This window comes from Nicotiana attenuata, chromosome 6, assembly GCF_001879085.1.
Source record: "Nicotiana attenuata strain UT chromosome 6, NIATTr2, whole genome shotgun sequence".
Taxonomy (NCBI): Eukaryota; Viridiplantae; Streptophyta; class Magnoliopsida; order Solanales; family Solanaceae; genus Nicotiana; species Nicotiana attenuata.
This window is the reverse complement of record NC_031994.1, coordinates 58,655,226-58,666,825: the sequence shown is the minus strand read 5'-3', so window position 1 is coordinate 58,666,825 and position 11,600 is coordinate 58,655,226. Positions and strand designations below refer to the sequence as shown.

The window sequence follows — 11,600 nt, the reverse complement described above, 5'->3', positions numbered from 1 at the left end:
TGGAATCCGGATAACAATTGAATTTATATGGGGTTTTAAGGATCCGTGAACTAAAAGATACAAAAGGTTTTTAGGTTAAGGAAAATAAAGATAAAGACTCAACAAATTGCTGTTAAAGTAAATAATCGCAGAATATAATATTGCTTAGAACAATTGTGCTTGATGATCCACAAGAATTTAGAGAGATACCCATTTATACATTCTGATTAAGGGTAAAAATAAGGTAGGTAAATTGATTACATCGTGGATCCCTGTAATTACGCCTTAATGGCCTGAAGTGGTTGAGAAAATCACGTTTGGGCGAGATATCCGGCGACGCTTGGTTATCCGTTACGAGCCCGGCTTCCGACCTTGTGTGTTTCTCCATCCGGTGGTGATTCCTTTCGAGCTCTGTAACGGTCTCGAAATGACTCGACCTCGGTTGTAGACGTGGCCGTCGTTCTACCTTGCATCCAGGTCGGGTTCGATGGCCCCGACTTGCTCCGGACCGGATCCAACCCGGTCGGGCTCAAGCAAAAAAGGGTATCACCCAATACAGTTTGATTAACCATTAGTTCTACTTCATCAATCAACACACTCAATATTTAAAACATACCACAGCATCAAAGTAGTACATGTAACTGAGAAGATAGGGGGATAGAGACATAAAATTGTATTAATATATATAAAATTGAAAAGATTAGATGGGAGGTGAGCTAAAATGTCCACTGGATACCAATAAGCATGTGACACTTATAGTGATACTCAAGAAAACCATAAAGATAAAGCAGACTTTTTTGCATTTCGTAATTAGCTAAGATGTTGGCGGGGGAGAGGGTTGAGTTTTTTCTTTAGTCTATCAATGGGTTTGAGTTTTGGAGGAAAAAAAAAAAAAAAACTTTTGAATTTCGGGTCGGGTCCTTTTAATTGGGTTGGATATTTTAGATAAAAAATGGGTTAATGCATCGGAAAGATTAGGTTTTCCGGCATTATGACTTTGCAGTTATAATGATGAAAGTTTTGTGTTTTTTGCTTTTGATGGAAAAAAGAAAAATAATTATATGATCATTTATACAATTTACCCTGGAGATAAACCCCTTTTCTAAATTGGGATCTTATGTTTCTTTTGCAAATTGCAATTTTTTTTCCCTAAGAGATATTTGGAAGTCTTAAGTAGTAGTACTATCCAATATCTACATTCGACTAAGTTAAGACAAACAGAGCATTTTATGGTGTAATGATGCTATCGAATTTGTACTAGAATGTGGTCGTGAGAATTTCCACGCTTAAAATTTAGAGGAAATTCACCTTTATGGCCAATTACAATGTTGAAATTAAGAAAGTATTTTTTTTTAAAGATTTCTTATGTGTAAAAAATAAATTTGTGTAAAAGTAAATTTCTCATGTATAAAAAAGAGATAGGGTCATAAAACTAAAAATAAATTTGTAAAGACCCATAAAATCATTCAACACTCAAATTAAAACTTCATATTAACAAGTCCCTAAGGAGCCGTTTGGTATATAGGATCAATAATCTTGGAATAAATTTTGGGATTACCTTTATTCCATATTTGATTTGGTATTAAAGACTTGGTAGTTATGTTAGTTAACAGGGGTATTTTAGTCTTTTTAACCTTATCACACACGTGACTCGTGTGAGAGGATTTGTATAAAAGCAGATATTCTGCACTAACTGAGTTAGTTTATGGAGAATAACAGAATTCATCTTCTTCTTCATTTCTCTTCTTCCTTCAGCTATGTTCTTCTTCCTCACAATCAGGGTACCCGCGCTCACTGGGGGTGTGCCGACTCCGGAGGGGCTCCTTCAGCCCAAGTGCGCAATTGTGATTTAGTCTAGATCTCTACTCAGATTTTGTCATAGTATCAGAGCGGGCAATTTGAGATTAGATCAAGGATTTCAAAATTCCAATTGACAGCCATTGTTGAAGGTTGAGCTGGTCTGTCATGGCGGAAACTGGAAATCTGCAAATTGATCACAATCATCCACTATTTTTACAACAAACACTCCTGGAATTACATTGATTGATATCAAGCTTACAAGACTTGAAAATTATGCATTATGGAGCAGATCGATAAGAATGGCATTGTTGGTGAAAAATAAGTTAGGGTTCATCGACGGAACCTGTTTGAAAAGCTCTTACAGAGGTGAATTAGGGCATCAATGGGAATGATGTAATGTTATGGTTCTCTCATGGATTGGCCACACTGTATCTGCTGAATTACAGCCTAACATCATCTACGAATCGGATGCGAGGAAGGTATGAAATGAATTTAAGGAACGTTTTAACAAATCAAACCTTACTAGGTTTTATCACTTGTGGACAACAATAGGAACTCTAAGGCAAGGTACAAACTCTATAACAGCCTATTACACTAAAATGAAGGATTTGTAGGATGAAATGGATCTAATGGTACTAAGAACAGGGTGTGATTATGAGGAAATTAGACCTTTTCTAGATCAGTTCAAAAATTTACGCTTGTTACAATTCCTTGTTCGCTTGAATGAAAGTTACAGTCATGTGAAAAGTCTGATTCTTCTGAAAACACCTGTATTAACTGTGAATCAAGTATATGCACTGACAGTTCAAGAAGAGAGTCAATGAACATTTAGTGTAGCTAATTCAGACAAGGAACCTTTAACTATGCTAGCTGGAAGGGGACAGGGTTTCAAGGTTACAAGGAAACCAGGTCTCATATGTGATTACTGTGGTTACAAAGGTCATTTGAAGGAGAACTGCTATAAGATCATAGGCTATCCATCAGATTTTAAAAGCAAGAAGAAGCCTCAAAACATTGGATTGAAAGGATATGCTAATGTATCAACAGGAGAAGGAGGAAGTTCTGACAGTACTTCTCAGATGCGGGGGCATTTCTTCACAGAAGATCAATACAAACAACTGTTGAGCCTCATAAACAAGCCAGATCCTGATCTAGGTGAATGTCATACCTTAATGACAGGTATAACTTCTTTTTTGTCCAAGACTTTAACTATGATTGGATAATAGACACTAGTGCCTCACGTCATGTTACACCTTATAAGGAAGTACTAGACAATGTAAGAAAGATTGAAAACCAGAATAATAGTATTGTGCAAGTTCCTACAGGAGGGAAATGTCATGTAGCACATACAGGAAATGTGAAGATATTAGAAGAATTGACACTGAGAGATGTACTACATGTTCCTGACTTTAAATTCAATCTAATGTCAGTGTCTAAACTGACTAAGGAGTTGTCATGTTGTGCTGCATTTTTGCCTCATTTCTGTATGTTTCAGGGTCTCTACAGTGGGAAGGTTCTGGGGATTGGTAAAGAACACAATGGTTTGTATCTGTTGAAGAAAGAGATCAATAAGGAATTCCCAGCTATAGTAGGAAGTATTATGCAAGTACATGAAGATTCAGCACTAGGGCACCTCAGATTAGGTCATCCTTCAATTGTTGCAATGCAACATATTCATCTACTAAAGAATAAGATAGATGTCAAGACACAACACTGTTGTGAAGTATGTCCTTTGGCTAAGCAGAATAGACTTCCTTTCCAACTTAGTAGCAGTAAAACAGAATAGATTTATCAACTAGTGCATGTAGATGTTTGGGGTCCTCACAGGATACCAACATATGACAAAAAATATTACTTTGTAACACTGGTTGATGATTTTAGCAGATATACTTGGATATGTTTGTTGCAGTCAAAGTGTGAAGTATTTTTTGTCTTGAAGGACTTCTTTACTATGGTGCAAAATCAATTTGGCTTGAATGTAAAAAGATTAAGATCAGACAATGGTACTGAATTCTTTAATTCAAAGTGTAATGAGTTACTGAGTTCATTAGGCATAGTGCATCAAAGTAGTTGTCCATACACACCCCAACAAAATGGGGTGGTGGAGAGAAAACACAGGCATGTACTGGAAGTAGGTAGAGCATTAAAATTTTAGAGCTTTTTACCAAATAGATTCTGGGGTGACTGTGTTAAGACAACAATTTACTTGATAAACAAATGGCCAACCTCTGTTCCATCAGGGAAATCACCTTATGAGGTCCTCTATAAGAAGACAACAAGCATTGAGCATCTGAAGGTTTTTGGATGTTTATGTTTTGCAAGCACTCTACCTAGAGGAGACAAATTTGCCAAGAGCTAGGAGAGTTGTATTGATAGGATATTCAGAAACTCAAAAGGGTTACAGATTATATGATTTGGAGAACAGAACATTTCTAGTGAGCAGAGATGTTATTTTCAGAGAACAAGTGTTTCCTTTCAAAGGAATGACATTAGACTTAGATAACATATTCCCACAAGTTCGTCCTGAGCTAACACCTATTGAAATATCCTCCAATCCCAATACTTCTCAGTCTCATTCTCCTAATATCCCTGCACAAGATGAAGATATATCTCCAAATATCACACACACAAAACCACAAGGGCATTTACATGAAGAATTGGGTGCACACAGCATTGATCAATTACTACCACTGAATCAGGAAGAGGCAGACATCAGCATGAATTCAGATCTTTTAGCTACAGATACAGTTGAAGAAGCTGAAGGCATTTCACCCGAAGAAGATGCAGTGGATGTTAGAAAATCAGGAAGGATCTCTAGACCACCTATATGGCTGAAAGATTGTGTGACACCAAGGAAATTCACAAGAAATAGCCAATAGCCATTTCTCAAGGACTCTCATATGCTAACCTTACTGCAGGATATCAGTCATATTTGAAGGCTTTCTTATCACACATTGAGCTTAGTTCTTTTAAGGAAGCTGCCCAAGATAGCAAGTGGATTGAGGCACTGTAGCAAGAGATAAATGCATTAGAAGAAAATAACACATGGGAGCTGGTTGATCTACCACCAGGAAAGCAGGCTATTGGATCAAAATGGGTTTATAAGATAAAACATAAAGCAAAAGGAGAGGTGGAAAGATTCAAGGCCAGATTAGTGGCTAAAGGCTACAATCAGAAAGAGGGATTAGACTACCATGAGACATTCTCCCTAATAGCAAAGAGAGTAACTGTTAGAACCATCATTAGCATTGCTGTACGAAAAGGATGGAATTTGCATCAAATGGATGTGAATAATGCCTTTCTACAAGGGGACTTGTATGAAGAAGTGTACATGGGATTACCACAATGCTTTAACAAATAGGGGGATAAGAAAGTTTACAGGCTACTAAAGTCACTCTATGGGTGAAAACAGGCATCAAGACAATGGAACATTAACTTGACAGATGCATTGGTTACACATGGCTATCTGCATAGTAATTATGATTCCTTGTTCAGGAAAAGGCAGGGTTCAGATTTGGTCATCATACTTGTTTATATGGATGACCTACTGATCACTGACAGCAGTCCTAAACTAGTTGATGATGCTAAGGAGACATTAAAAATTTAGTTCAAAGTGAAGGGTTTGGGTGAACTAAGATACTTCCTTGGTATTGAGGTCCTTAGATAACAAAAGGGCATTCTACTGAATCAAAGAAAATATGCACTTGAATTGATTTCAAGTGTTGGTTTGAGTGGGTCTAAACCTGTTTCAACACCTCTAGAGATGAATCAAAAGCTCACCACAGTAGAATATGATGCTCATGTGGGAAAGCTGGGAGATCCAGATTTGAAGGACATTGCTGCATACCAGAAGCTAATTGGGAAGCTCTTATATTTGACAATCACACGACCTGACATTAGCTTTGCAGTACAAACATTGAGCCAGTTTATGCAAAGTCCAAAACAATCTCACATGGATACAACTTTAAGAGTGGTTAAGTACATCAAAGGAGCACCAGGACTAGGAGTTCTTCTACATGCAAGGCCAGTTGACAAATTAACTGCCTAATGTGATGCAGACTGGGCTGCCTGTCCTCTTACTAGAAGGTCAGTGACAGGTTATATTGTCAAGTTAGGGAGCTCCTTAATCTCATGGAAATAAAAAAAAAAGTAACAAATAATTAGTAGGAGCTCAGCAGAAGCAGAATATAGAAGTATGACAGCTGTGATAGCGGAAGTTGCTTCGTTATCAGGACTTCTAGAAGAATTGGAGATACTAATTTCTAAACCTGTCTAACTGTTTTGTGACGCAACGCAACCATTCAAATTGCTGAGAATCCTATCTTCCATGAACGGACCAAGCACATAGAAATAGATTGTCACTTTGTCAGATAGAAAATCAAATCTGGGCTCCTCATACCACACCATATAAGTTCTGCATTGCAACTTGCAGACTTGCTCACCAAAGGTCTATCTACAGCTTAACATCACTCATTAGTCTCCAAGCTTGGAGTGTTGGATGTCTTCCACCCTCCAGCTTGAGGGGGGGGGGGTATTAAAGACTTGGTAGTTATGTTAGTTAACAGGGGTATTTTAGTCTTTTTACCCTTATCACACACGTGACTCGTGTGAGGGGATTTGTATAAAAGCAGATATTCTGCACTAGCTGATTTAGTTTTTGGTGAATAACAGAATTCATCTTCTTCTTCATTTCTCTTCTTCCTTCAGCTATGTTCTTCTTCTTCATTGCATGCAATTGTGATTTAGTCTAGATCTCTACTCAGATTTTGTCAGATATTAGCTAATCTCCAGAATAACTTTTACACTAAAATGGTGGGATTAATTATCTCATATAAAAGATGGGATAACTAATCCTATGACATCAGTGGCGGAGGTAGGATTTTCGCTAAGGGGGTTAAAAAAAGAAAAAAGTTAAAAAAGATTGTAGCTAGTGGGAATTGAACCAATTACCTTACAAAAGTTTTGAATTCCCTTGAGCACCAAGTTATGCTTTTGGGTCGTGTCAAGAGGATTCAAAACATAATATATAGAGGTAAGCATCAGATTTTGCTTTGTATATACAGTGTAATTTTTCGACAAAGATGATTGGAGTAAACCCCCTTCTACCCCTAAACTCGCCCCTCCATGACTTATCCCACCCATAAGAACATTGTACCAAACGACCCCTAAAGAGGCTTGCAATAACTAAGAATGTAACACCTTACTATTTGACAGGGAATTTACCTCTATAAGTTTCTAATTTTTCAAAAAAAGCAATCGCGAGTACATACAGTGTGTGGACTGGCCACGTTTATTTACTTGCTACAGTTTCCTAGATATGGAGATGAAAATTGAAATAAAAGAGAAATTCCAAGAGCAAATGCACTGTGAAACGGACAGTGAGTTATAAAAGTCACATCAACATCAAACATATCAACCTCTTATCTCATTTTATCATCACTTGCGTCTTTTCTGTTAATGGCTTGCATCATATGCCAACACTAGATGAGCACTCTCACACCACTTGTTCATACACACAATAATAAAACAAATTAGATAATTAGGACAAATCCCTTTAGGCAAGTATAAATATCAATGGTGTACGTGTATCAGTAGTTCATTATCAACCAAGAAAGGAAACCTAGTGAGATAGAAATAAAAGATAAAATGGTACAAGAGGAAATAATAAGAAAAGGTCCATGGACTGAACAAGAAGATGTTCAGCTAGTATTTTATGTGAAGATGTTTGGTGATCGTCGCTGGGATTTTCTGGCGAAAGTTTCAGGTTTGAAGGTTTTGGAGGGAGACAAAAATAAAAATAGGTATATAGGCTTAGCTAGTTTTGGGCAAAATATTGGCATATTAAATTTAAAGGATCAAGTTTAATAACCACTTCTTCTGCATTCCTTTTCTTGTTCTTATTATTTATAGGTTTGAAAAGAACTGGAAAGAGTTGCAGATTACGCTGGGTTAATTACTTGAATCCTGCTCTCAAACGTGGCAAGATGACCCCTCAAGAAGAACACCTTGTTCTTCAACTCCACTCCAAATATGGAAATAGGTAATAAATACTATATTTTCAACTTAATTCTTTTCTCATATCAAGAATTCTTGCTACTCTCCTTTTATTTTCATACTAGTATAATCTTAAGTTTGCTCATTAAAAATATAATCTTCTCAAATCTAGGTGTTTTTGCTCATAACATATGTTTTTATTGAATGGTCAATTTAGGCATTTTAATTCACCTAAATTTAACACCCACACTTCAAGTGCAGATGGTCGAAAATTGCTGGGAAATTGCCGGGGCGAACTGATAACGAAATCAAGAATTATTGGAGAACCCACATGAGGAAACAGGCTCAAGATCAGAGGAATAAGAATAAGGCTTCTATTTCTCCATCTTCGTCCTTTTCCAACTCTTCGTCTAATTCCTCTGCCAACAGTCCTACTGTGGACTCCATGCCAGTCAATGAACAAAACGAGAGAAATTCTAACGGTGTGCTCGAGCACTTGCAATTAGCTGCTGGAGAAAATAAAGTATATGATCATGAATTAGGGGAGAAAAATATGATGGTCTATTCCATAGATGATATCTGGAAAGATGTTCAATCATCAGAAGATACTGATCAAACGATGAATAAGTTACCAGTAATGGCATCACCCTTATGGGATTATTGCCCAGATTCACTATGGATGACTGATTATTACTATGACAATCAAGATATCTCATTTTTCACAGGCTAATCCTAATTAATCGGAGGTGAATTTTTCTTGTAGAGTTGGTGTTAGTTTTTGTGAGATAGGAGTAATATTTAGGTCTCACTTGTATATAGTAACATCAGAAAGTCACTCTGTTATTGAATCGGTAGTGTTTGAAAGTTTGCTCTGTTTTAATCGTCTGAGGATTAGTTACGAGAGTGTAAGTCTGTTTCTGTGTGATTATTCGACAATCATCTTGTGAAAATTTGATGGTCCATTAATTCCATGTAAATTACAAGTATTTGAACGTTATTTAGCTTTTATATAAGCAATTTACTCTTTGCTTGCAGTTGCATTTCAGTACACATGATACCCGTCAAAATCTTTATGGTTTCAGAGCTAGTTTTAGGGATGTTTAAGTGTAACGATCTGATTGATCGTTTTGCTTTTTAGGTCACCGTTCCCCTAATTAAGATTTTCCGTATGTGCTTTTACTCTGTTTTATAACTTGCGGGAATGGTTGGTTTGGGTTTGGAAGGGTTCGGATTGAAATCGGAACATTTAGTTCTTTAATAGTGGCCTAAGATGGCCAAGTTTGACTTGAGTCAACTTTTTGAGTAAACGAACTTGGAACCGGGATTTGATGGTTCCAATAGGTTCGTATGATGATTGTGGATTTGAGCGTGTGTTCGGATTGGGTTTCGGGTAATCCGGGAGCATTTCGGCGCTTAATGTCGAAAGTTAGTTCATTGAAGGTTTTCTAGTTCTTCAAATTTGGGTTGGAGTAGACTTTAGTGTTATCGAGGTCCGTTGGGGATTCTGAGCTCGGGAATAGTCCCGTATGGTAATTTATAACTTGTACGCAAAATTTGGTATCATTTCGAGTAGTCTAAGTATGATTTGGCGCGTTCAGAGCTAGTTGAGAAGTTTGAAGTTCATAAGTTGATTCAATTTGGTTTTGGGGTGCGATTCTTAGTTCGATGTTGTTTTACGCGTTCCGAGGGTTCGAGCAGGTCCGTATTATGTTTATGGACTTGTTGGTGCAGTTGGACAGGGTCCTGGGTGGCTCGGGTGTGTTTCGGACCGCCCATAGCAAAGTCCAAAACTGTTGATGTGCTGGTTCTGGTTTTCTTCTTCGCGAACGCGAGGTTTGTGTCGCGTTCGCGTATAAGGAATTTGGGGCTGGGCAATTTTACCCTACGCGTTCACGATCAAGAAGCCGCATTCGTGAAGCTTCAGGACTTGTGGCCTTCGCGTTCGGGATGGCCACGTCGTGTTCGCGTAGAAGGGTTAGGGGGCCAGGGGTCTGTGGGTCATTCCCCTTCGCGGTCACGCAGAGCAGGTCGCGTTCGGGATGCTTGGGCTGGTCTAGCCATCGCGATCGCGAGGACCCTGTCGCGTTCGCGAAGAAGGGTTTCAGAGCCTGGGCATGCTTTGCCTTCACGATCTTGAGGCCCTTTTCGCTATCACAAAGAAGGCTCATCTGCTAAAGTCGGGACTTAGGCCATTTTCTCTCATTTTCTTTTCCCTTGGCCGAATTTGGAGCTTCTTGGAGAGGAGTTTTCACCTAGCTACTGAAAGTAAGTGATTTCTATAAAATGTAAGTTAAATACATATATTATGGGTAGATTTTAATAGGTAAAAATGTGGAAATTTTAGGAGGTTTTGAAAAACCTAGATTTTGATAAAAATGAGATTAGACCACAAAAATGATTATGGAATTGGGTAAAAATTATATATTTGTGTTTGTGAGGTTGTGGGTAATAATTATTTTAAAAAAAATAAAATCCGGGCACGTGGGCCCGGGAGGTTGATTTTAGGAATCTTTCAAATTGGGTTGGGTAATTACTCTAATAGTTATATTATGAACTTTTGAGCAATTATTAATTAGTGAAAGTACAAGAGGGGGGTGAATTATTTATTTTTTAAACTTAATCGCTGTTAGTTAACTAGTTTTTCAATTAGTTGACTAGTTGTAATGGACTAGCAGTAGTAACAACAGAATATAAGATGCTAAAATTAGATGCAGGAATTAAAGACACCAGAATTTTTATACTGGTTCAGATTCAATGTGAATCCTAATCCAGTCCCCTTGGGTTGCAAGGGAGTTCTCTTTAGTGAATGAGTTTCTTCGAGTACAAGGAGAATGATGTGATAGCTCAGTTCCTATATCACTCGTCTATTTTGATACAATGCCTCACCAGTGTTGTTCTCTCTTTTTTTCTCTAACTTGTTACACAGCAGGTCTTAGAGAGCTACAATGTTTGTTTGTAGTAGAACAAAGAGAGGGTATTTGGTTCGATCAAAATATATTTTGCTAAGGTGTGATTACAGGTTTAAATACTTTGAGAGAGGCTTGAATTCTGGAAAGATTTGCCAACCCAAGAGATTTGATCCTTGGAAAGAGATTGATTCTTTCCAAGAATAAGGATGTTCTGCAACGACCCAAAATTTTGATTCTCTATAATTAGACACTTGATTGAATATTCAGCGAGATCTTGATTTATTTGTTTCCTTTAGTTAAGCCTTGATTGATCTCGTCAGTATCTTCATGATTGATTGCTTCTTCCTTTAATCGCGCCTCCTTTCCTTCTGATTGATTTCGCCAATCTTGACAGCTACCCAAGAGTTCCTATACAAAGAGCAAATATATTATTTTCAACATTAAAATTTGATCTAACAATCTCCCCCTCTTTTTGATTATGACAAAATAATATATGTATAAACATCAGTTGACTTCCCTGTAGTTTGATCCCCCTCAATACGAGCAGTTAGCTGGAGGCGCATGTAGTCGACTTCTTCAGGAAAACTTGCTCCCCCTCAATAGGAGCAGAACCTGAAAACTTGCTCCCCCTCAATAGGAGCAGAACCTGCACAGAATACATATATCCTTTCTCCCCCTTTTTGACATCAGCAAAGAGGGAATAACAAAACAACATGCACAAACATGATCCATAGCAGAATGTTCAGGTAGAGTTAGAACATAACAAAAACAAAAAAATATCCACCGACTGACATCGCAGTCCAAAAACAGCACATCAAAAAAATAATTGTCTTAATCTTTCACACTAACGACGCAGAAAATAGGTAAGAGTGTTGCAGACGGCCTCCTTTAGTCGAGCAAAGCTGGCGTTGGCTGAGA

The 11,600-nt window shown here is 37.7% G+C and overlaps 1 protein-coding gene across 1 annotated transcript; it reads left to right on the top strand.

Annotated features, from left to right (window-relative positions):
* LOC109227056 (transcription factor MYB48-like) lies at window positions 7,377–8,794 on the top strand. The gene is made up of 3 exons (XM_019392055.1): window positions 7,377–7,543; window positions 7,690–7,819; window positions 8,035–8,794. Exons 1-3 carry the CDS (start codon window positions 7,426–7,428, stop codon window positions 8,501–8,503), a joined length of 717 nt encoding a protein of 238 aa, XP_019247600.1. The 5' UTR covers window positions 7,377–7,425; the 3' UTR covers window positions 8,504–8,794.

Coding starts and splice junctions, on each gene's coding strand:
- LOC109227056 (XM_019392055.1), top strand. CDS start 7,426: ATGGTACAAGAGGAAATAATAAGAAAAGGTCCATGGACTGAACAAGAA. Junction 7,544..7,689: donor TTTTCTGGCGAAAGTTTCAG/GTTTGAAGGTTT, acceptor TATTATTTATAG/GTTTGAAAAGAACTGGAAAG. Junction 7,820..8,034: donor CACTCCAAATATGGAAATAG/GTAATAAATACT, acceptor CTTCAAGTGCAG/ATGGTCGAAAATTGCTGGGA.